This window comes from Patiria miniata, unplaced genomic scaffold (assembly GCF_015706575.1).
Source record: "Patiria miniata isolate m_02_andy unplaced genomic scaffold, ASM1570657v1 HiC_scaffold_18, whole genome shotgun sequence".
NCBI lineage: Eukaryota > Metazoa > Echinodermata > Asteroidea > Valvatida > Asterinidae > Patiria > Patiria miniata.
This window is the reverse complement of record NW_024037056.1, coordinates 512811-538748: the sequence shown is the minus strand read 5'-3', so window position 1 is coordinate 538748 and position 25938 is coordinate 512811. Positions and strand designations below refer to the sequence as shown.

At 39.0% G+C, this 25938-nt stretch overlaps 2 protein-coding genes across 2 annotated transcripts; one reads left to right on the top strand and one right to left on the bottom strand.

The window, feature by feature from the left end:
• The first annotated feature begins 455 nt into the window (after window positions 1–455).
• Window positions 456–11071, top strand: LOC119724103 (annexin-B12-like). The gene is made up of 12 exons (XM_038195012.1): window positions 456–849; window positions 1487–1562; window positions 5912–6006; window positions 6363–6476; window positions 7051–7107; window positions 7563–7596; window positions 7738–7817; window positions 8042–8110; window positions 8619–8720; window positions 8929–9004; window positions 9245–9357; window positions 9845–11071. The coding sequence occupies exons 1-12, from the start codon at window positions 838–840 to the stop codon at window positions 9986–9988; spliced, it is 972 nt and encodes a 323-aa protein (XP_038050940.1). The 5' UTR covers window positions 456–837; the 3' UTR covers window positions 9989–11071.
• LOC119724994 (annexin A6-like) lies at window positions 10383–24370 on the bottom strand. Its single transcript, XM_038196359.1, has 23 exons — window positions 24248–24370; window positions 23315–23390; window positions 21425–21519; window positions 20754–20867; window positions 20512–20568; window positions 20194–20227; window positions 19991–20070; window positions 19590–19658; window positions 19289–19387; window positions 18977–19052; window positions 18694–18806; window positions 17749–17865; window positions 15070–15145; window positions 14588–14682; window positions 14087–14200; window positions 13737–13793; window positions 13553–13586; window positions 13030–13109; window positions 12772–12840; window positions 12485–12583; window positions 12149–12224; window positions 11654–11766; window positions 10383–11527 (listed from the first exon to the last, which is right to left on the bottom strand). The coding sequence occupies exons 1-23, from the start codon at window positions 24266–24268 to the stop codon at window positions 11402–11404; spliced, it is 1890 nt and encodes a 629-aa protein (XP_038052287.1). The 5' UTR covers window positions 24269–24370; the 3' UTR covers window positions 10383–11401.
• Between the last annotated feature and the right edge of the window lie 1568 nt (window positions 24371–25938).

Genomic DNA, 25938 nt, shown 5'->3' with positions numbered 1-25938 from the left:
TTATGACAGTCAAGAAACATTTCAGACATGGCCTTATTAGTGCACGCGCTGTCTGAGGTGACAAGCTCAATCCTGCAGTTGTAGGGCCAAGCTATAGGATCGTTGTTCATTCTTTTCAGTGTGGACACGAAGAAGCCGTCACCAGAATATGAAGATCAATTATTGTGGATGCTGAAATTAAACCGTGTAGGCCTAATCCAGTATTGCTACAAAAGCACCACTGGCCCAAACAGGAATGACCCTACCAGAAATGCATGTGACAAAACGGTTATACCTCATTATGATGTTAGCTATACGCCATAGGACTGTAGCTACGTCACTACCACTTTAATTATAATATTTAAAAAAGTTCATGTGGTTTTTATCAATGACGTATCCAGGTTTTAACAAGTTGTAACTGCCACGCCGCTTACATGGAAGCTACTACATTGTACTTCGATTTACATATGAGACAGAAAAACTGAAGTATATAGATTTTTGTGACAGTGGAAGTCGATAGTTACCCCTTTTCAAAATGGAAGGGTCCAGCAGGAAATTAAATCAAATCAAACTTCTCTTTCAAATTATGTGACTTGACTGGACTTGTAACTAAACAATGTCGTCATCGATCGTTAATATATGTGAACAAACACGCCACAGACATAGGGAAAGTTAGCAATGACTGAACAGACCCGCACAACTGACTGATATTCCGCTCGTTCTAATTTTGTCAGGGACATTTAGGTCCGTCGTTGAGCTTTCATTGTTCCAAGTTGAACGTGGTCAAGTGGCCCGACAGGCCTTCGTCGTTGCCTGTAATTCTTAACCCCTGGCTAACCAACGACTACACAAGACATCATGAATTATCAGGTAAGTTCATTTAGATTTCTTCGGTTTCTTACACATGCAGAAAAATAATGGCAAATAAAACCTTGTGAAAGAATGGTTTTGTGAAGGAATGGGGTGTTGTCTGGGAACTAGTGGAATTTACAGATAAGCAGGGTGTCGTAGAGTCAACTCCTTGCAAGCTTGTGAAATGTTCTTCTCAAAAGCTCTCGGAAAGAGGTGCTTACAAAATTGCTTAATTACATAAAGCAAGGTTTACTTTCCTCAACAAAAATAGTTACTGTGCTGTTTTTGTGTAGCACAAATGACCCAATACCGTAGGCCTACTAGCAAAATATTATACAACTAGCACTACTCCCAACAGCTAAATGATAGGCCTATGAATTCGCTTTCGCAAGATAGTTCAGTGTTGAGCTATTGTTGTTTTTTTATGTAGGCGTATGAGAAAGTCTCATCGGCAGAAATGTCCTTGTTAAAGGGTTTAAGTAACCAAGCGTCGGAATAAATTCACTATAGGTACGGTGGACACCTATGGGCTAAACAGTCCTTTCATTTAAATACTTGTGTTTCCTTGAACTTAGGCCCCCTATCTGATACTCCGAAATGCTAATTGCTATATTTTTCTTACTACTTCATGTTTTGACGATGGTCATTTGATCAGGGAACTATAACTGAAGGGGAACAGTTCGACAGAGAGCAAGATGCGATGATACTGCACAAGGCCATGTCTGGAATAGGTAAGGGAGCTTATATCTTGACCCATGGGCAAAAGGCAGTGCAAGCTGACGCATCTGGGCCTACGTGGGTAAACTATTAGGTTTATGTAGCGGACTAGCGGGTCATTCAAATCATCACAAACAAAGATTGAAACATGCATGTACAATGTAACCACGACTTAGTGGAAGTATAAATCCAAATGCTCTAGTGCATTTTTTGTAATATGTTTTGATGGCCGTATCACTTGCAACTTCAATAAGGTAAGATTGCCTGTCTTTATAAAATTATCAATGATACACAGCCTCGTTCTTCTTAATCTATTTTCATGAACACAAGCGCATTTAATCAAAATTGGCTTACAAATTAATCTCTGAAATTACCGCAAGTACATCAAAACAATTCATTGTGTTATGCATGACTTGCTTGTATACAGCTACAGTGGAATTTCATGTGTTGTTTTTTTAGTGGTCGGGCACAACCCAACCACTGTTTGGAGTTGTTACGATTAATCTTTCTTTCTCTTTTTCTTTTTTTTCCGGACAATACTTCTCCGCGGGTTTTCTCCTAAACGGTTTATGATATGAACTTGTAACTTTAAATATATATCGAACCTCATCCCAAGTGCAGTGGTGCATATTACTCTGACGTCACGATGGTGTCATCGGGTGTCGAATTACAAGCGATTTTCGTTGAAAAAATGACGATTTTCTTTCACCTATAACTCATGAACACAAAATGATCAATCACGTTCCAACCTTGTAATCAGATAGACCATTAATTGATGAACATTTCTTTTTGTGTACGTGAACTCGCTTGAACTTTACTTGCGGGTCAACCGGGAGGTCAAAGTTAGGTGAATTTAAAATACAGACAGAAGACTCAAAATCAAAACAAACCGAATTTCTTCCAAACGATTTACGGGATTATGATAAAACCTGATATGAACTTGAACCCCCGTCCGAGGATGTAAACAAAATCTGACGTCATCATGACGTCATCATGTAACAAATTACAAGCAATTTAAGGGCCAAATTTGTGAAAATAGTTTCAGCTATCTTTAGAACCAAATAGAGTATCGTGTTCGTTTTCGCGTGAGGCTGTAAATGATGCCTCGGGCAACAATTCTTATTCCAGGGCACAAACCGCTTGACCAACACTTCCGGTGTTACCGGAAGTGCAGTAAAAATTGAATTGAATATAACTCTAAAGCGGAAGCTCTTTACTACAAGCAAATAAATTATGGAAGTGTTTAGTACTCACATGTCCACACAGTTGATATGTCCGTCCACGTCCACTAGCGTACTGAGTACATGCAATGGGTAATGTAGCCCCCTCCCCTACCCTGTTCGGTGTTACTCACCGCTTTGACCCGTTGGCAGGGTGGTGGGCCATATCCGCGTCTGCCCGTACGTAGACGGACCGAGCAGGCCTACACTTCACCCCGACGAGAGTAGGAAAATTTCAGGACGGTGCCTCTGAAATCATCTGTAGATTCTGCAGTAAAAAAAAAAATAAAAATAAAAAAAAAAGATAATTAGAATTGTGGGAGATAAAAACTTGGGAGAGGGGTTTCGGTTGTCTCGAGCACAGCACCGGTGGATGCATGAAGACAAACATGGCAAACTCTTACGTGCATGCCTCAAAATCAAAATGCCCCCCCCCCCCAAAAAACCACCCCACACAAAACAGCATTATGACGTCATCATATAAAGGGCGCCCTCTAGCGGTACATCAAATAGGGTTTCCCTTTTTAATTTAAAAACCATCCGTCCAAATTTAACCAAATCGCCCCTTGTTATTTTTGTCAACTACATATAACTTTGCAAGGTTTCAAAATTATGACGTCATCATACGGCGGACGTTACTGTAGGGAGAATTTGAAAATGATGACTTTGTTCGTAGCCCATATAGTGGTATCCGCTACAATGTCGACCTTTGGATTTTTAATGCTGTGACGTCATCAATGCGGAAGTTAGGTGTTATTAATACATACACTTACATTTTCCATATTTACATACGTTAAAAAAAATCCCTGTTATTTTGCCAGCGTATTCTTAATTTATCTTTTTTTTTCGAGGGTGGGCAGGGAGCATTTACCCACCGCATTTTAGATGATAAAATGTAGTAATTAAGTAGTAAAGTCTGTCAGGAGCAGTGTGGCCCATTGGACCATGGGCAGCGCCGGCATTTATCTCCAGTTTCAGAAAATATTTCTATTCCCCCTGGATGGGATGCTAGTCCATCGCAGGTTACTCCCCAGCTAATGCCGGTACCCATTTATACTCCGGGTGGAGAGAGACAAATGGGGGTGAAGTGGCTTGCCCAAAGACACAACATATGGCCACAGCTGGATTCGAACTCCTGACCCTCTGATCATGAGTCACAAACCCTAACCACAGTACTACGGCACAAAAAGGAGTTTGATCACTGCTTGCTCAATTGGAAGTTGGTTACTGCCTCAGTGAATAATATGGAAGACATAATCTAACTTTTGAAGCGCTTTTCTGGTGCTGCACATGACTACCCGAAAATAAAAACGACAAACTTCAATTTGGAAATTGACGGAGCCTCTAAAGTCCTTGGTTAAAGTCCAGTTAATGTAGCATATGCCTATCATCTAAAAATACACGTTTTATGGCTGTTTTGTCTTTGCACAGACGTAATAAAATGATGTTCTGAATTATCGAAAGAATGGTTCGTGGCTAGACTGTACGAATCATTAATTTTCCGCATAAGCAGCATAATATGCTTATTTAACAAAAAATGCATTTTGTGGCTTATCGGTCTTTGCAGGGCAAAATATAAGTTTGCTCTATTGTTTTTGGGCCCATTTTAATAGATTATACAATTAGGTAGCTGCTGAAGGGCGGAGGGGATTGCAACCGCCCCCTCTAAATCTGATACTGTAGAAGGAGGTTGTTGGAAATGAGAGGGTGAAATTATTGTCCATTTGTCTTTGATGAAAACAGTTGGTCTTCCTCGTTTCTACTCATGAATATAAATACAAGGGCGGATCCAGAACACAATTCTAGGGGGGGGGAGGCAAAAAATGTTTTGTTGGATTCTAGTTTCTGACCAGTTTAACTTAATCTTTTTGAGGAAAAGATGGTGGTGTGTGGTGTACGCATTGCGTGCCTTTATTGCGACGCCCAAAAATTTTTTTGGTCCCCCCAAAAAGTGGGTGAAAGAAACATACGGCGTGGGGTTCGGGGCCCGCTTAAGGGCCCCGAAAATTTGTTGGATTTTAGATGCTCCGTGGTGCGATCTGAGGCAATTTCTGCCAACTTTAACCAATGTTTTTTTGAGAAAAAGATGGTGGTGTACTCATTGCCTGCCTTTATTGCGATGTCACAAAAAAACAGTTTCGGGTTTTTTTTTTGGGGGGGGGGGGGGGGGACATGGCCCCCTTTGGCCCCCTGGATCCGCCCTTGCCCTTGCCCAGGGAGCTGATGTTGTATTTAGAATGTTTCATTTGCCCAATGATCAGGGGTAATAATAATGTAAAGCGCTTTGATCTTAGTTTAAAGCGCTATATAAGTACCCATTATTCTTTTCATTAAAAATACTTTAAAAGTGACCAAATCAATTCGTCTCCAATCTTATATATCAATGTTTGTCCTCTGGGAAGTATAGGCCAATGTTTTCCTTTCACGGATTGCAGTAAAATGTTAAATCATCCGTAAACGCACACATTGGAGATGGAATTTGATATGCCCTTTCAAAATGAGGTTTGAATCCACATGTACAGAGTATATAAACACATGCACTGGGTTCAAAACTACATGTAGTGGTGACAGTTTGCCAATTGATTCTCGCAATAAACCCTGTAATCCCTGATATTTCTGTACGAGTTCATCGGCGCCCCAAGACAGTCCCTGCACGAAAGAGTTTTCTTCCTGCTCCGTTTCATTTAAAATTTTAAACATTGCGTGGTAAATAAATATGTAGGGCCTATGGCCTTGTACCTCATTTGAAACTAATCTCATTAAAAGTGAGCAACTGGGCTTGCTTTCAATTTCCAAAGTTGCATTCGATTTCAATTTCCATTGTTATTGCATTGTTGTTGCCTTCTAAAGTCTTTATTACGAATGACAAAGGTTACCGTATAGAGGAGACAGTTGATTGGCCAAGTTTTATTGATCACGCCCCTTTGTTTCAGCGAGGAATGTGATTGGACAGGACGACGGTCATGACGAGCTGTCATGACGAACCGTCATGATTAACCATCCAAAACAAAAGAACGCTACTAGGACTACGGAATAATATCGTTCACTTTTACAGTCAAACGGCCGTAAATTGTACGGATTTTTTTTTTACAGTGAAACTCAACAAACGCCTTGACCTCTAGTGTTTATTCTTTTATTTGCAGGTACTGATGATAAAGCCATTATTGATGTATTGGCGTCCCGATCCAACGCACAGCGCCAGCACATACGGGCATACTACAAGACGGCATTCGGCCGGGTCAGTTTCGTATAAAAAACACAACCTCGTTCCAAAATTCAGTGATCATCACATCTTCATATATCAGACGACTGTAAATCAAAAATTAGAGTGGCCTATACATCGAAATGTAGATAATGTAGACACACCGCAGTGCATTGTGGGAATCGGAAGAAACTAAATGGCGTCACGCGAGATCCCGCGTTGGTATGTTAATTTGCAAGTGCAATATACATTGCTATAAACTGAGAGGTCAATAGAACATAATTTTCAATTTTCGTAACTATTACTTCATGTTATTTCAAGTGGTACGTTAATACTTTGACACTTTTGTTTCTTAAAATTACTAACACCGTCAGCCTTTTTTTTTTTTACAGGAGCTTACAGAGCATCTGCAAAGCAAACTGAGTTGCAATTATCGACGTACAGTTCGTGCATTGATGGACCCACCTGTTGAATATTACGCACGCTGTCTGTACGAAGCCATAAAGGCATGTACTCAAGCGATTGAAGTTTTGATTTTTAATATTGAAGAGGAGTTCTTATTTCTTCAAGATTTTTTTTGGTCCCAAAGGGGTAAGCCTATAGTCATCTTTTTACCTGACCAACTTTTTCCCTGACTGACCGACCGATCGACCGACCGACCAACCGACCGACCGACCTGCCAAAAACTCAACATTGCGAAAAAGCGGGTATAGAATACAGCCATGCGTTTCAAAAGTGTCTTATAAATAGCATTTTCACAGTGTACACATCCTATAAAATAAGTTTACAATAATAAAATGTGGAGTGACCCACTTTCATCTTCTCGGTGATACATTTCGTGCTTGCAAAATTCTCCTATGTTCAATTTGTAAAACCAATCACGCAAATTCACAAAAGTTATACGACCAGCTTTTAGATTCAAAGTACATGTATTAAAAACCGTGTGATTAATTATTTGAACACATTTGGGAAACTCTAGCAACACATTGAGAGGGAAGTAAACTGCTGAGACATCTCAAGTGAGTGAGATATAATCATTCTCTTGACGAATAACTCACTGTCTTTAATTTTACAATTAAGGGACTAGGAACGGACGAGGAGGCACTCGTCGAAGTTCTCTGCACGAAGGATAATGAGGTATTATTGTTCTTTTCAAGTTCATATTGATGATCATGTACGGGCCGTTTCTATGCATGTTGTATTATTAGTACCAAGTCATCACACGTCATCTGGTCTCTCAAGTTAAGTTAAAAGCATTCTTTGTCATCATTCTTCCAATGATTGGACTAAAGACTGCCATTGATTTAATTACGATTTTTGCAGTAATGACGAAGTATGAAAACGTACGGCATGCTGTATGAAAATAATAGGATTATTTCAGATTTTGTAGGATGATTTTGAAGGCTTTCATTTATACCATTTTCGGAAAAAGCCACACACTTAAAAACGTGACAGAATCATTCGTGAGCACTTGTAAGGATCAAGTCGGGCTTGTTTCTTATTTCTCGACATTACGGAAAGAATAAATGCATTCACTGAGTTGATTAAACTAAGAAACTATCTTAGAGTCTCTCCCATGTTCTTACATGCAGGAAATAAAGGAAATCAAAGTCCATTACAAAAATGGTAAGTTCTTTTTAAATAAGATAGACTCCTTTGTTATCTCAATATGAAAACTGCATTACTTTTGAGCTCGCCTTTGCAATTCTCTGAAATCTTCATTCATTCTTAAGTTAAACTGAATCATGGTTTTTGTTTTCTCCCAAGCTTACAAACGTGACTTGGAGGAGGATGTTGCCGGGGATACCAGTGGACATTTTAGACGGCTGATGTTATCTATGTGCTCGGTGAGACCAACGAACGGACGTTTAAGGGGCCATGAATACATATACTCCCCAAAACCTTTGTTGTGCATATTTCTATCAATTTATCTTGTACTAAAAAAAGAGATAGACGTAGATGGCATGTCACTTTATGTCAACATTACAGTTAAGGGATTCCCTAAAAAATATAGAAACTCAAAATGAACCCATTATTAATCCTAAATGAATAATCTTCTATCATGATTTAGGCTGGCAGAGACGAAAATAGATCAGTGGACCAAGAAAAAGCAAAGGCTGACGCCCAAGCAATTTTTGACGTAAGTAAGCCTTCATTCAGGGTATCACTTTTGTGCATTTTTTGGGTTTAATTTGAAGCAACGCAAGTGCTCAACATTTTAAGAAGAGTGCACTATTTTTTTAATAAAAACATCGCTTGCCTCGAAAAAACTGTCATAAAAATTATTGCAGTTCTTCCCAGGGCCCAACGATAAAAATGCTGGCAGCGCTTGACTTTGATGTTTTCTCGTATACATTGCTAGTATATATTTTCAACAGTTAAAAATTACAGTGCACATGTACATTTACATTGTAGAAACTACTGTGTGCCCTGTGTATAATGCTTAATTGCCCAGAAACAAGAGCAGTCTTGAATTTTGTTGACAACCTGTATTATTTTGTATGCATATGGCGAATGTGCGCTTTCGCTGGGAGCCAGGCGGGACGAGGGGGCCCAAAGCTCCCCTTTGAAAGCGCACATGTAAACAAACCGTGTCGTCATTATGTCCCGGGACTTTAACCAAACGATTTTCGTTTTCTCCATTATAGGCCGGTGAGGCACGCTGGGGTACAGATGAGGCCGTCTTTAACCGTATCCTGGCAACGCAAAGCTATGCCCAACTTCGCGCCATCTTTGATGAGTACGACAAGGTGGGTACAATGGAAGACATATCTCAAACACAGTGGCTCTTTCTTTTGAAACAGTTTCACTTTTACATGTATGCTGTTGGACTTTAATTTATGTTAATTATTGGACTATATGTTGCAGAGATTTTCTTAAATAAATCGCGGTTCGGCTTCCAAAATAATATTTGTAATATTAACATCAGACTATTTTTTATCGATTTTTTAATCACAGATCTCTGACAAGGGTATAGAGGGCGCTATCATCAGTGAGACATCCGGGGACTTACAGGATGGCTTCCTCTCTCTCGGTAAAATGATTATCACAATCCGTTTTGACTAGTCCTTCTTAACTACACTCAAACGTGCGGGTACCGGCATTAGCTGGGTGTAACCTTGACTGGCATCCCAGGGGACTATAGATATAATAAAGTCATTTCATGACAGGAAATATAGCCAGGAAGACTGTATTTTCTTAGTCATATACTTTGTTTCATCATACAATACATCATTTTAAAACCCATCTCTATTTTTTCTCGACTTTGTTTTAGTAAAGAGCGTTCGTGACACTCAGTCCTTCTTTGCCGAGCGACTGTACAAGTCTATGAAGGGATTAGGCACCAATGATGAGATGCTAATCCGATGCGTTGTTTCCCGAGCTGAGGTATAAATCTTTCGATTCCATTTTCAAAAAGAATCGACGCTCTGCAATTGAAAGCTTTCAAGCCTAGTTGCGTGTACTGAATTTCAAGTTGTGGTTGTTTATCGTGCATACGCAAACACATTTTATTATTCGTGGTTTTAGCTTAGGCCTATGTCTTCCCGATCCACTAATCGTTTTAAATGAGTATGTGAATGTTGAGTGAGGAAACACAGGCCTACAGAAGCAAATCATCTATTCGATAATTAGAATCAAGTTTATTTAATCAAAAACTGTGAACAAGGAAACTTATCTTAAATTCCCATTCTCCAAGAAAATGGAAGCATTTTCTTTTCTACACCAGCAGCAATAAAATTTGAATTGGCCACGCCCTATAAAGGACGGCGCACCGTAATTTATGCAAAATATCAATTCGCGCATGGACAGACATTGGTCCTGAATGAACCCATCTCTTGCTCATACAATAACTTTTGAACGGTTTTCTCTTCAGATCGACCTCGCCAAAATTAAAGAGATTTTCCTGGCCAATTACGGGCAGTCGCTGGGTCAATTCATCAAAGACGACACGAGCGGAGCTTACAGGGATCTGCTTCTCCGGATAGTGGACGGTGATACATGCCACCCAAGTTCTTAAAATTTAATCTAAAAATGCAAATGTTAACAAGAAAAATCCTCATCGCAAAAAAAAGAGGCTATTGATTTTGTGTGTGCAATCCTTGACATTTGTTGGCAACAATTTAGCTGAGGTGTGAGGAACCATAAAGCTCTTTTGCCAAATATTCTTGGAAAACATTTACAAGACCAAACAGTCTTGAGTTCGCAAAATGGTCGAAAAAATGTCGGAGATGCCAGTGCATTGGTATTACTTGGAGACATAATGAACGGATTTCCGACATTTTGGGGCGCACAGTATAACAAAAATAGTGAGGCTGGATTTTTATTTTGTTGTTATCCTACATACAGTCATTGTCTTTGTGATGCACCTCGATATAACATTCCGTTATTCATTAAACACTCGACACATCTAATATGATTTAAGAACTAGGTAAGTTTATATTGCAAATAAAAACTTTACAGTTAAAACAAACAGTTTGTAGAAGAAAATTCACCATTTTCATGTAATTACGTTTATGTATTAAATAAAGAAATGTAATTATGCAAAACACTCCCTAGAAATCCAATAAAATGGTTGACCTTTTTCTCGGAGTAGGATAATAAACGTCATTTTTGATTGACAACGTTCAGGCGTTTTAGGTGTTTATGGGAAGTATAAACTTGAACGTAAATAGGCTTTGCGGAAAAATGAAAATATTTGTTAAATATTAAATGATGGTATGGGTTTGTATAAGTTTTGCCTACTCCATGCATATTTTAAACCTTTCTGTTTCACTAAATTAGATTATAATGTACTCCTATTGAGTTCAAGATGATTTCTTGTTTAATTCCCTTTGATAGCAAAGACTCTCGGACCTATGAAAGACTCGTATTTGCACGTGTAGAATTATATTAACAAAATGAAATGGTGTAATAAAAAATAGGATATGTATAAAAAAATAATCGATTATACAATGTAGTCCAACGGCTATGATATAGTAACTGTAATATCCAGGAACTGACAAATCATTAAAAACAAATACTGAAAACCCTGTGAAATCCACAAAATTTACCGAACTGCAAATGAAAGTGGAAATAAAAGTAATGAATATTGCTATACAAATTCACTGTTTTCGTCACTTTTGTAATTCATGATTAATAAAAATAGGTTAAAGTTTTCGGTTTCTTTTTAACCATCAGTGAAACACCGTGTCCCAAATGATAAATGCCCATATTCAATATTCCTATTTAGAGCTCAATGTGCCCTTGCTAAATACTACCCTACAGTTGCCAATCAAGTTAGAAAATGTTTCTTCTTGATACATTTAATCTAGCGCCGAGTTTTGTTTAATACAAAAACCCTACCTATAAACTAAAGACATGCTCTAATAATATTATATCAGTTGTTCCTGCCAACGTAGCGCCCTCTAGCATTGTAAAAGTGTAGCCCCCTCTACGGTGACCCAACGAGTGCGATCAGGATTTTACGGAAGTCTCCACTCGTTTCACTTTTGATGGCTTCGGCCAGCGACTTGCCGTGCTTGGCCGTGTAGGCGGTCTTGATGTGTCCCAGATCCACCTGAGAAGAAATAAGTGACGATAATTGGGTATAATAATGGTAGGGAGAACTCCTAATATTAAGTCGAAGCTCACAGCAATTTCATCTAAAGTTGTCTTGAAATTGTACGAATATTGTCTGACTGACCTCGCAACGGGACACGATGATGCGAATCAGTTGTCTTTCATCAGTTCCCACGCCTTTCATAGCTTTCTGCAGCTGATCAGCGTAGAACTGAACCGGACTCCGGAAAAAGGCAACTGAAGAGAAAAAAACGGAGAAACACATCCCACAATTAGTTGGCACGAAAACACGAACACTAGCTTTGAATTCTGCATTTATTTGAAATCAGTGTAGATAAAATCCACTCCTGATCTGTGTCACCAGAAGCGAAGAGCTGGCTGAGGCAATTGATCTTAATATGTGGCCTTCAAACCATTCGAAGAACAATAAAATAATAAATAGCCTTATTGAGATATGGTGGACAAAATAGAGGGCGCAATTTGAAATTTCTGACCCCCCCCAAAAAAAATGGCTGTGGCTATTGACTGTTACGTGTCAATGGTAATAACTGAAGTCGCATCCACAATCACATCAATATTTAACAACCGACATTATGGCGAATCACAGACATTCACTTACCAATGGTTAGATAGGCAGTCTTCAGATTTCCAGACATCTCGCTCTTAATGGTGGCCTCAATGGCTTTCCCGGTCAGCTACAAAAATAAAGAAAAATCGGTTTCCATATAAAAACAATCATATCTTAGCATAAAAACTGATTAATGAAATTCGCAGAATACGTGAAAGTCGTGGAAAGCGAGCGTATCTGAAATGAGGCTCTAGCGACATCCGTAAAAGCCATTGCATTTACACAGCCTAAAAAAAAATTTCATGACTTTTAAGGCTCTGCAAAATGAATACATGTTTCTATCTCTATAAATTTGAAATGTAACCCTGTCCCTTAACAGCCTCGTACCTTTTCATACTCATCGAAGAGAGCCTTCAGATGCTCCTTTGACCTGGACACGAGTATGCGCTGGAACTCAGACTCGTCCGTGCCAAATCCTTTGGCTGCCTGTTATAAAAATAATATAACCGCATGCATCAATTATTCCAAATATCCTACTCAATAAAAATAATACTTGTTTTCAATAACAGTTGATGCGCTGTATATAGCTGATTGCTCATCTTAATTTGTTGTTATCACTGCATAATGTTGTGGAAATTGATGTGTTTAATTATACTCTATATAAAGCATGTTACCGTTTGGAGAGCCATCGCGTCCTCTCGCACTTTCTCAATATTTACCGCCGCAGTTTCATCTCTCCCAGCCTTGAGGAAAAAAAAAACAATCACAGATGAGAAACAAGTAAACCAATGCTGCCGTTTTGGGGGTAAAATATCCAAAAGGTTTAGACGGAAATGAACATGTTTCAGTTAGGGCAAAACCTAATTTAATTTGATTTAATTTGATTCATTAAGTTGTTTATCGATGTTGATTTATCAAAACAATTATCTTACCGTGCACAGGCCAATCAGAACACGTTTGAAGTCTCCGCTGGTCTCACTAGCCAGAGCTTTCTCTAGGTCACCCTTAAACTCTATATGATATTTATAAATAAGAAAAACCCGGGAACTATTATCATTTCATCATGTTTTGCTTAAGCTTTACCAATAATGCCTTTCCTTATATCAACCCTGATTGGGAACTATCTTTTCCAGTAAGGTTCAATTCCTAATTCCAGAAAGAAGATTCTCCAATATGGCTGTTGGATTGAAAGAAAGGCTGCAGTAACAAGCTTTAGTCGAATAGATTCTATGTAATACGCAACATAGTCTCTACTTGATAGCCAGCCTCGCTTGTACAAAACAGATACAAAACAGATATAAATATCTATGTCCAACAGCTGGGCAATCATATGCTATTAAACTGATTACATTTTCCCCTTTATTAGCATGCATGAATGTTTAGTTCAAAAGACAAACTAAAAAAAAATGAATGCCCTGAAAAAAACACGAGACTAACAACTGGAAGAACCCTTACCTTTTTTATAGGCCTCTTTTATTGCCTTTATTTCCTGTGAACAGAATAAAGAACAACATGAAAAATTAAACTTCGGAGTAATTTTACAAAAACGAAATTGATTTGGTTCCGTGTTAGTTTCAGTTTTTGTCAATGAATTATTGGCATGTTAAAAGATTTTTTGCAAATATTATATTCAGCTTACCGCGTTGTTCCTTGCACACATGATCTCAATCAACGTGTCCTCGTCAGTCCCCAGACCCTAGCAGACAAAATCAAATTAAAAATGGACAACTTAATTTCTGCCACAAAAATCAGGTTTCCTCACCTATGGATACAAAAATAAAGTAAAATCATGATTCTGAATATATTTGATATTATTGTATTGTTTTAGGAAGGTGTTCTTACATTAAACTGCATTAAATGGAAAATTCAGTTTGGAAGGTTACTGAAACATTACTGTATCCAGAGAATTATGCAGATATTATTCAGATATTCAAAATGCAAGTGCGCGCCTCAGTAATGTCTTGTAATAATAGTTGCTGCCGGATTTACCTTCATTGCTTTCTTGAGACACTGGGCATCGTACACATGAGGACGCTCCATCAGGGCCAGAATAGCATCCTCAAAATGTCCTCCGAGTTCACTCTTCAAGTCTTTCACTAAATCCTGTTTATCGTTAGGGAAGATCAATGATATAGTTATTACACGCGGATATGGATATATTAATTTCAGTAAAAACCTAAGAAAATTAAGGAACTGATGGTAATTGTATTATGGTCTGAGAGATGAGTGATGAAGGTTTATTTAAAGACGTGAGCATTAATTGTGGCTTATTACTAAAAATTGAAAGGGTCATTGGGGGCTCGTTTTCTGGAGGAAGGCACTAAATGGATTGTTATTATTATAACGTTAATTTCTTGCCTCCCAAAACTTGGGGGGGGGGTGCATAAGGGAGGGATGGACAGGGTCTGGAGTAGGGTGGGGGAGGGGGTTCGAGTAAATTTCAGATTCAATAGTTTAGTACCCTGACTCAACAACATGGCTTGACCTTACTCTGCCATAGGAGCTCTTGAATTGTATTATCAGCTCCTGTCTCTGTGCATTGCTTCGACTGCTGAGGACATCGATAATAGCCTGCTCGTCTGTGCCTGCAATGTGATAATAAACAAGCTGAATTTATAAAAGAAATCAATAGGACATTTCTGAACTATTGGGGACGCTGTAATGGACCGTTATGTAACTATTAGTAAACTGTTTCAACAAACAGGATTATTGTTTCGCTGCAACGCCCTCATTTGTCAAACGAATGTAGCTTCAGTGGAGTAGTGACGCTGCACATGTTTGTGGGTCAATGTTTGCGGCTGTGTACGTACACGTCTAATGAAGAGCGCCAATAGCGTCCAATGATCTCTTGCAACCCCTGCCCTACCCATCACCTGACTGGCTTCCCCTCCACGCTTTGCTGATTTTCCAAGGCCGGGAAATTCCCAGTATTTTCCCTGCTTGATGAGCTCATGAAAGCCCAATCAACTTACCTAAGCCTTTCATGGCTTTTCGCAGGGCTTGGGTGTCATGATCTTTGTCGAAGTTGGCTGCTGGGGTTACGGTTGCCTGCATATTGAAGAATACAATGCCTTATCACTCTAAGTATTTTGAGACTGACAAAAGGACTATATCTAGACGGAAATCGTTGGCATATAATTCACCAAACTGCACTTTTTATCTTTTTTGGCTCAACAACAACTTTTCACTTTTCACTATAATAGTCCCTTATTGTTTCTATAATTCTTAAAAATGAATTAAAATTGTCAGGGAAAGATACTCATTTCATAGGGAAACAAGCAGGTTTCTCTTTCAATTACACAAAATACTTTAATGAAAGCTTGCAGACACATAATGTTTTTCAGGGCGGGGAGCACAAAATGAAAAGATTTTAATAGATTTGGCGGGCATGATACTCGAAATATGGATGATAGTCTCAAGGCTTACTAAAATGAATGAGCCCTTTATGAAACCAGTTATAACCACTTAAGCCGCAGCAAAATACAATATCTGACTCATACATTTCCCCGGATCTAGCATGAGTGTGAAACAAGGAAGTATGAGTTTTGGATGAAACTATGCGTTCCCACACACATTAACATACGTTGTTGTAAATGTATGCTGCTTATGTGAAGTGAAATGGGAGAAAACAACGCAGTCGCTCCTGATTAAATTAATCGACTTATGTAATTGACGTGAGTGGTCCATTGTGACATCTGTCTGCCATATGGTTTTACTGCGTTCTGCACAGACATCATTATTGCATTCCGCGAATTACATGAAAATGTTTCAATAGTAACATACATTCATTTTGTTCCAGGAGGAACAATGGAACAAAATGCAATTATATTCAGCAACAAAGTTTGAAATCATGTTTATCTCTACATATACATGTATTGATTCCTCATGTAGGAATCATACTTCCTCGCCCAATAAACTAGCAAGATTATGGGCTATTTTAAGAACATAGCTGACCTCACATGAGCATAATATAAAATACTACATACAATTTCTATTGGGGTTTGCACACCCGGGATGCAAGTTACTGCCTACAGTAGAAAAACAGTTGATTTAAACCACCCTCAAAATAGGCTTCCAAATGTTTGGTGTCACTTTGACGGCTTGAAATGCGTATAACTTAGTGTCATTGAAAGGACACCACGAAAATAGGCCTACATAAACACATGCACTTAGGACAACGTCGTTGATAGAATCTTTTCAGTCGCTCGTCAATGCATTTCGAATATGTTAGATTCTTATACAGATATTACTGTACACATGCAGCCATATCTTGTGTCATGGAGATTGGAACAGACATGCATGCTTGTACAAACACATAATTAATAGGTTCTTGCCACGCCCCATATTGGTTAAACATTACTAGGCCTATAATTAGCCTATCTACAGTTGGGGGCGGTTCATTCACAATGCATGTATTACATTCCGGACGGTTACTTTCAAAGTTCACGTTCTGTATATAATCAAAAGATCAACTTACCATAGTGCGGGAATATTCAGGCCGATACTGTTGTCAGATCAGTGCTTCAGTGGACGAGTGAAATCTTTCCCTTCTTCCTCATGTATACGTGTTCGGTCATACGATACACGGCCATTTAAAAATAAAGTCTTGTTTGTTATCGGAGATAAATTGCGCATGTCATTTTGTCTCCCTATTTGCTTTTGCTGAGATCAAAGGTGATGTACCCTCTAACTTATTGATTTCTCTTTCATATTTATCTGTCTATAACGAGTCCTTACTAGAGGCTAACATAAAGTCAAACTTAAAAAAAAAACCAAAGCTGACGGGTTACGTTGATAAATTGTTTGCATACAGTAAACGGAAACATTCGATCTCATGGCCAACACAACACAGAAAGTGAAACGAACCATCACTTTTTGACAAAAGCCGCGACCTTTCTGTAAACGCATTTTTGGTCCGCGTTTTGTACCATGACCTGTTTGTTGTTATTATCATGCATAACAGACTTACAAAAAGAGCAAGTTTATTTCCTTAGGTTAATGGCACATCCTGTTCATAACTCCGTTTCCCGTAAACCAGTAGCCTAATAACTTGAGCCGGATATTTTGTGTTAACCTTTAAGACTGCAGGGCTACGGTCATAGTGTCACGTAGACAAATGTCACAAATCAAGGTCAGCATTTAATCATACACAAAACCAGAAGGAAAACAACAATTTTGTAACTTACTTCACGTAGCAAGTTTATTATAAAATCTTAGAATCATGTTGATTTAACAAAGCAGCAAGTTTTACTTCAGTCAACATTTTTTAGACTTGGAAAATATTGGAGCTTATTATGTTGTCTTGCAAAAAGCGGCTTTTCACGATACTACCAACTGACGAATACATGACAGTCTCTCTTCGAAAAAGACTGTTACATTTTACCACATCCAAATTTGAAGTCGTTCACATTAAGACAAAAATACGCGTCAATCCGAAAAATCAAAACCATAAAAGTGTTCAACTAAGCATTATAAACACAGCTCTAAACATTTCAAAATAGTTTGTTAAATTCTGATTTGCACAAGGCTTCCTTCAAGATAGCACATGATGCCCACTTACATACAACGAATCAATTTATAATTAGGTAACAATTTTATAATGAAAAAAACAACAAGCAGATTTGTAAAGAGATTGGTAATAAATTATCTCATGATGTCAATGTGACCAGGACATTCTTGAAATCTCCACCGCATTCGCTTGCGATAGCGCCCTCCAGAACTTTGCCGTACTTGAGGGCGTAAGCCGCCTTGATACCACCAAGATCGATCTAAAATATAAAACAAAGACATTCTAATAAGTTAGCTAATAATGATATTACCACTTTGTCAACGAAACTGTCGGGGGAATTAAGACTACTGTAGCACGCACTGTACGACATGGCATGGGCTGTAAATTCGCTCGTACCACCCCCCCCCCCCCCCCCCCCCAGCAAACAGGACGCTGGGATACTCTGATGAATTCACGCTCTGATTGGTTGGATTTTGCGAGACTTGTGACCTGCGCGTCATCACGGTCATGACTCTGCAAGGATTGAAACGGCCGTTAAGACCGATTTATTACTCTTTTATTCCAGTTTAGAGAGGTTTTTTTCGTTGAAAAGCGGAATAATGTAGGAAATTCTGTAAAACTTATCTGTGTTGAAAATTCCTGTCACTTGCTCAGGCTCCGTTTCGAATCACGAACGGTCGGATTGCATTATGTGACGCTCAAAATGTTGTCCACATGGTCCGCAATGAAACAGAAATCACATCCGGTATGGAAAGTGTGTATTTCCATGGGAAGTTTTCGGATAGCATTTGCGCACATTGTTTAACTGCGGTCTTGAACAGCTGCAGCCAGATGCTTTATATAAAGGTCATAGGCCACTTCCTTCACAAGATTCTGTGAAGCTCATCAGAGTATCTCAGCGTCCTGTTTTGCTGGTCGGGGGTACGAGCGAAGGGCTGTAAAAGCGCCCGCCATGGACTCAATGCAGAATTGCGCCATCAACGGTGTAAATGAGTCAGACATAAAGTGCAGAATTGCGCCATCAATGCCGCCCCATATCATCAACGTGTTTAATTGCATGTGCTCCGATACCAGCCTATTCCCTTACCTCTGAGCGTGATACAATGATGCGTATCAGGTGGTCCTCGTCTGTGCCCAGACCCTTCATGGCCTTGTTCAGCTGATCAGCGAAGAACTCCATCGGATGTTGGAAGAAACCAACTGGGTCAAGAAAGAGGGGGATGAACAAGAATCCATTTTCTCTTAAGATCATTGTTGTTATGTGATTAAAAAATTTCAGGTGAAATCTTAGAAAATATTTTTTTAAATCAAGTTTTTTTTTTAAAAGAGTGTACACTGTTACAAAAAAATGGAAATAGGACATGATTTACCAATTGTCGAGTAGGCCTTGCGTAGACTTCCTCCCATCTCGCTATTGATGGTATCATCGATGGTTTTTCCAGCAATCTGGAAGAACAAGTGAACACATGTCACAGTTTGAAAAAAATTGTCTCTTTAATTAATAGGGTGACCACCTGTAGACATTGCATGTGTCTATGCTATGCACAAAAGGCAATATTTCATGGGAGACTAAGCGCATACATGTACTGAGCATTCAATTAATAATGCTCAGCAGAAATTGACAAGTGGCCAAAATATATACAATTTATATAATTGATGTCTCTTAAATCCAGCTTTTTTACCTGTTCATAAGCTTTAAATACCGCCCTCAAGTGAAGGGGGCTTCTCGTCACAAGGATCCGCTGGAACTCAGACTCGTCCGTTCCTAGACCCTTAGCAGCCTACAAAAAAACAATAACATCAAAGTTCATTTCATAAAAGTGCCACAAACAAATCTTTCCATCTCGATGCAAGTACATTTGAAATTCGTACATTCTATAGAAAGCATAGACTTGCTTCCAGTACACTCTCTGTCTCCTTAAGTGATGATTTAAATGAAGTTTACATTTACAAAGGATTTATTTTGTCCAAAATAAAATTTACCTCCATCAGGGCTTCGGCGTCCTCCTGTACTTTCCCCTCCTCGACGCCTGTACCTTCGTCTCTGCCACCCTGAAAATAAATCACAAAAATTACTAGAATTTCCTTTCATAAAAAGCTCAAAAGTGCTCATTTTACTTGCATAATATCATCAAATACGTCAAGCGATAACCCCCCCCCCCCTCAAAAAAGAATTCCTGGAATTTTAACATGACTTCGTAAATGTACATTATGTTTTCAATTCTTTGAATACAACTAGTAGCAGGGCATTTCTTTATTTATTTTTGTTGGTGGCCTACGGTGGGGGATGGGGGATGGGAATGCTCTTCTTTAGGCCTAGTCTGAGTAACGTCTATTTGCTGACGTCAGCTCTACTCAATTGACCAATCAGCGTCTACACTTACAGCACAAAGGCCAACCAGAACGCGTTTAAAGTCACCGCTAGTCTCACTCTCCAGCGCACTCTCCAGATCCTTGCCAAATGCTGCCAAGATTAGAATTGAAAGAAACATTGAATTTCAGGAACAAGTCAATTCAATTAAATGCACATTTAACGGCGCTTAATACTTCAAATAAAAGAACTTCGTAGGAAAAAGAGTGAACTTACCAGCTTTGTAAGCAGCTTTCATGGCGGCAAGTTGCTGTAAGAAAAATTAAAATTACGGTAATTATTATCCATTTTTCAAACTTATGAGCATGTATTCAACGACGAAAGGTTCATCTCAAAATCTCAAATCTCACAATATGAGCGAACATGTCTCTTTATTTAAAAATAGAAAATAACTAGTTATCATAGCAATACGTGACAGAAAAGGTTCCAAGTTTGCAATTCTTTAATTATAAAGTTTAGTATAAATACAATCTCGTTAAGCGACATCAGACAGGACTGTGCGAAAAATCACAATGTTCCCTAAAATATACTTACCGCCTTGCTTCTGGTGCACATGATCTCAATCAACACAGACTCATCAGTTCCAATGCCCTATACAAAGAAAAAAATAAGATTATAACAAAAATGATTAAAATGAAAGCTAAACGAAATGTCTTTTCATGGAGTATAGGCACCTCATTGTAACATAAAAACACTTCTCTGCCAATTTATTATAGGGTTGCCAGAGTCAATGAAAGCGAAATCACATTTAGGCTTGTGTCTTCTTAGCTTCATACCTTCATAGCTTTCTTGAGGCACCTTGCATCGAAGACCGCAGGCAGGTCCATCATTGCTAGGACGGTGTCCTCGAAGTTCCCTCCCAACTCACTCTTGAGATCTTTCACCAAGTCCTTCAAGCAAAATTAAAAAGAATATCAACAATAATGTGTAATAAAATAGCGCTTTCCATCAATGGTATTGGTCTCAAAACACTTCACAAGAGAGGAATTTCAAAATGGCACTCAGGACGAGTGCATCAGTACTGTCTTTGTTGAGAGAATTCAAAAAAGAAAAGTTGAAACCATAAAGTCTGAGCCAATGTGGCCCATCAGGCCAGTGTTTATCTCCGGTTTCAGTAGCATGAACGACTGAGAATATTTCTATTCCCCCTGGATGGGATGCTAGTCCATCGCAGGTTACTCACCAGCTAATGCCGGTACCCATTTATACTCCTGGGTGGAGAGAGGCAAGTGGGGGTGAAGTGGCTTGCCCAAGGACACAACATATGACCAGCAGCTGGATTTGAACCCCGACCCTCTGATCATGAGTCACGAACCACATACACTCCCCAGAAATATAAAAACAAAGGTCCTCCATTCATACAATGGCTTTGCACTGATAGCCTCGGTTTGAGCGCTAATTTGAACTTCGTCTTTAACCCGGTTCATGAGGTCTTGAGACCACTCACCCTGCCGAATGAAGCCTTGAATTTCACTTTCAGCTCCTGACGTTGTGCGTTGGATCGATTCGCCAGGATATCAACAATAGCCTTCTCATCAGTTCCTGGATGTGAGGACGAAAAACATTCGTGTAATAAAGTGGACAAGAAGTGCGACTGGATTAAAACTCTGATTTCCAGCATTTAGAAAACTGACCAATGATATATGTCTAAGCTAAGCTCTGGCAAGAGATTCTACAAGGTGGTCGGTCGGTCGGTCGGTCTGTCTCTCTGTCTCTCTGTTTATCCCCGTAAATTGACCAAAAGTGTGGTGTTCCATATATGCCATCTGAGTTGAATTTTCGGCGTCGCATTTTTCAGCTCTGGCAGGGATCATTTTGATCAAATTCATGCAAGACTTTCATGCAAAACTTTTTTGCAACACGGCCACAGTTTATTGTGCAATTGCACTTGCGCTGTACAACATCTTCCTCGAATAAGGTGGACGCCATTTTGTGTAGTGGTTGAACGGTATCCAGAAGGAGGAAATGTCCCCAAAAAGGTGGGCGGGGTGCGACTTTTAAGCTCTCGCAGGAGTTTCTACATGTCACTTGGTGATCGGTCTGTCGGGCGGTCTGTCGGTCGGATGGTCTGTCTGCCTGTTCCAAAAATTGACCAAAAGTATGGTGTTCCTTATGTGCCATCGGCGTCGCATTTTTCGCCAGAGCTTATTGTGCACTCGCACTTGTTAAAAAGTTAATCGTTACATTTTATGACAGTGGATTGATGTGTTGTTCGATAAAGGAGGCTGGAAACAGTCTTTCACATTCTTTTTAAAGGTCATGAAATGGTAGTTTTCTCGTCTGGTAATTGAGGGTTCATTCATTTTGTAGTTTCTTTATATTTGTACTAACATGTTAACAATTGACATTTCATTGAGTTTCATTGAATTACATTGAATTTCTCCCATTATAATGACCCTGTCATCCTCAATAGGAATGACCATGTAGTTGGTGTCAAAATCAAACTCATGTATCACATCTTCCAATATTAATTATTATCATATTTAGGTTGTTCCTAAGTGTAATTTTCAAAACTGATCCTTTTCTGTGGTGATCAAGGTATGGTCCATAAGTGCAACTCGAGATGAAAAAAAATCCCAATACCCTTATCTCATCTGTTGCTTTACAGATAACAATTATCAATGGTTGCCGCGGCTATCTCGTAGCATGGATCATGTTGTCGAGTACAAAGGTCGCATTTTTTTATTCAAGCAAACATGAGTGGAAAACATGTTTGCATATGAAATTAGCGTGGCGGGGCTGGACGTTTATTTTGCAATTTGTGTTGGAGGTTAATTACTACACGAATATTATTAAAGTAAAAAAAAAAACCCGCGTTTTTCCTAAACGAATCTTCAAATTGTATGTTTTGCTTTCATTTCGCGCATAAATGAACTCGTCCTGCAAGAGCCGAACTGTTGTCTTGCAGCCAATAATTCGAATTTGAGAAGATTGTTTTCAATAACTAAACACTGGTTGATTTCTTTCGTTCTACGTCTCATTCAAAATATCTATATTGCTAGGAAAATATGAAAAAAACAAGGTGAAACTAGCTCAGAAACGCATCTGAAAGCTACGGGGCACTGCATGGAACATTTCGTTAATAATTATTTCCCTCCTTCGGATTGTACAAAATGCGGCTTTTATGAGTTTCGTTTGAGAAAAGATAATTCTGGTTTATGATCCTTTACAAAGAGAAATGTAATCGAACATTTATGAAGACTTTGTGCTGACGGAGAGTCAGCATGATGATATAGTCATTGTGTAAGCCTTGGTTTTCTAAATAAGGCTATCATGTTCCAATATTGCGATGCCAGGTGCAGAGCGTCGATTTCTCTATAGGTTTTCCGTTACTTACCAAGTCCTTTCATGGCTTTTCTCAGTATCTGACAGTCACTGTCAGTGTCGAAATTGGCGGCGGCCGTGACAGTAGCCTGAAAATAAAACAGGAAATTGGCAACAATTTCGTTCACGAAAACCTTTAAAAACCTTCAAGGGCTGATAACGCTGCTGAACAATGTGCTTGAGTACAACTTTGTTTGATAACATAATTCCCACCCATACTTGAGAAGTATACAATTACTCATTAGGAATGAAAACTATACAACTAGGCCTACAAGTATTTAGTTTCCGCGTAGAACTTGGTTTTAAACAGGGTATACATTAAACACAATTTGATATTTGTTTTACCGATCATACACCCAATTTGAAGTTGAAAGCCCGAATTAGGCTTTTCCTGAAGAAAAAGATACAGTTCGTTAGCATAATCATGAAGAATCGAGAGACTAAAGAGGGGAATGGGTGCACTACACTGAAGCCTATAAAAGGTTAAAAAGAAATTGGCAGAAATTATGTTAATATGAAGGGTTAACTTCAATATTTAAATGTAGCTATTACACATTAACCGAGGTCTGAAAATGAATAACGGCTGTGCATTTGTTCCGCTTAACGCACGCTTATAATAAAATTATCGATTACATAAATCATTTTTCGTCCGGCAGCATTGATTTTTTTATGGGATAAAAGCAAAAACAACCTTCTTGTTTGATTTAATTCAGAAACAGTAAGGCCCATTGGACGACGGCCTCTAAATACCACTATATCTTATCCAACGTTTAATGAAAGTCCCGACTATTTTTCAAACTAACCTCGCATAACTATTTGAATAAAACATTTGCAAGTCGATAAAGGTTTTCAGGAATCAGTCAATATTATCTAGCCTAGATGAAACTTTTTTGTACACAATGCCTACGGATATTAATATAAGACAAAATATTAATTTAAATCTTACCATTTCTGAGAGAAGATCCATTCACAGCTGGTCTAATCGTGAAGAAACCTGGGCGTTGGTCTGTTACCGACAATGGTCAGTCCTTGTGAGAAAACGTGGCGTTACTATGGGGGGGGGGGCAAGAGGATGGTCTGTGAACTTTGTACATTCGACTTACCGCATTACGTCATCTAATGACGTAATCATACTCCATCTCCTCGTAGCAGCACGTGTTGATTTTAAAATCTGGTTCCTGTGCCATGTTGTCGCAAAGGATTATACGCGTGGGCATCAAGCTTAGTTAATCTCCATGATATTCTGATTAAATACCACGGCTCCACTTCCAATTTTGTAGACAGCATGCAGTACGGTCTCCAAGCTAAAAACAATCACGTCATTATAGTATTAAAATAGATTTTTGAGGATGGGCATGATCTGTTTTCGGTGATATTCATTTTAAAATCCCATTATTAGTAATTTAGTGATTAGGGCCAGGAACCGTTTTAGAATCTTGATCCACCAATCGACTTGGCTAAATAGCAAAATGTATTGTTTTCATTCAAGTCTGTCTAGGGCATTTTATTTTTTTCAGCAATTCCCGCCATAATTGAATTGGGATACTGTTCTTGGCCCCATTTTTAGCCCTTTTTCATTCGTTTCCATATTTAAATTTGCATTATATTTGCATCCAACACATTCCATTTCCCCTTTTTTCGTATTACATCATGTACTGTGTGGTCGGGGTGAATTCCCAAAACACCACTGCGAATCCCAACGTAACTTGAAAGGTTTCTTCAAAAGAAATACCGCTTTCTTTAACCGTAGTTCTAATTCATGTAAGGCGAAAAAACCTTTAACCATGGGCATCGCCAGGAGGGGGCAAGGGGGGGGGGGGGCGCTTGCAACCAAAAAAAAAAAAAAAAAAAAAAAAGAGGTGCGAAGTCATATTGCTGTTAATGCACATTTAACAACATGGGCGTCCGCAGGGGTGTCAATGGGGGTGGGGTGGGCAAATGTCCCCCGCCCATCCTCGAAAAAAATGATAAATTGAGAATACGCTAGAGAAAGTACAATGATTCTGGGAAATAATGTGCTCCACCCCCCCCCCTAGAAAAAAATCCTGGCGACGCCCATGCCTTTAACCCCTCACCAGTTACGGAATGATTACTCAGTCAGGTTTTCTGATAATGAGACATGTACTGGCTGTACTGACAACATACAGTAACTGTAATCATTTCATACAAGAAATCAAAACACTTCTGGCCTGAGCATGAACATTTTCTTGTCATGCATATTGTAGCATTAGGCCCATCCCACATTATATCCTCGGTGTGGTATCGCAAGAGCCGATAGCGGATCAGAAGATTAAACACATCTCGCCAGACAAACAACCAAAGTACAATAAGTTTTGTTGACACACCTAAGTGCTGGTATAACGAATATGTATCACACGATACATCTAATTGCACATAGAAGTGGCCATTAAGCCCTTCAATACCGGAGATACAAGTTAATGATCAACTTAACAATCTCGAGATCAAAGAAAGCCGGGTTAAAAATTACCCACATTGCATGGGAAAGGGCGCCACATACGTCTGGTAATTTTTAGTGTGAGACGTTATTTTTGAAATGGCGGTTCAGAGTCACACAAAGTGGATCGCTTAAACTGAGTGAAGTGAGCATCGAGGCAAGCATAAATATGAAGATGCGGG

Bases quoted from the DNA above. Each gene is read 5' to 3' on its own strand.
- LOC119724103 (XM_038195012.1), top strand. The intron at 7,818-8,041 runs GTGAGACCAACG...ATCATGATTTAG, and splicing joins TGATGTTATCTATGTGCTCG to GCTGGCAGAGACGAAAATAG. The intron at 8,111-8,618 runs GTAAGTAAGCCT...TCTCCATTATAG, and splicing joins ACGCCCAAGCAATTTTTGAC to GCCGGTGAGGCACGCTGGGG.
- LOC119724994 (XM_038196359.1), bottom strand. From the start codon at position 24,268: ATGGATCTTCTCTCAGAAATG. The intron at 19,388-19,589 runs GTAAATTTTATT...GTTTTTTTGTAG, and splicing joins ACGCCGAAGCCCTGATGGAG to GCTGCTAAGGGTCTAGGAAC. The intron at 13,587-13,736 runs GTAAGCTGAATA...TTCTGTTCACAG, and splicing joins TGTGTGCAAGGAACAACGCG to GAAATAAAGGCAATAAAAGA.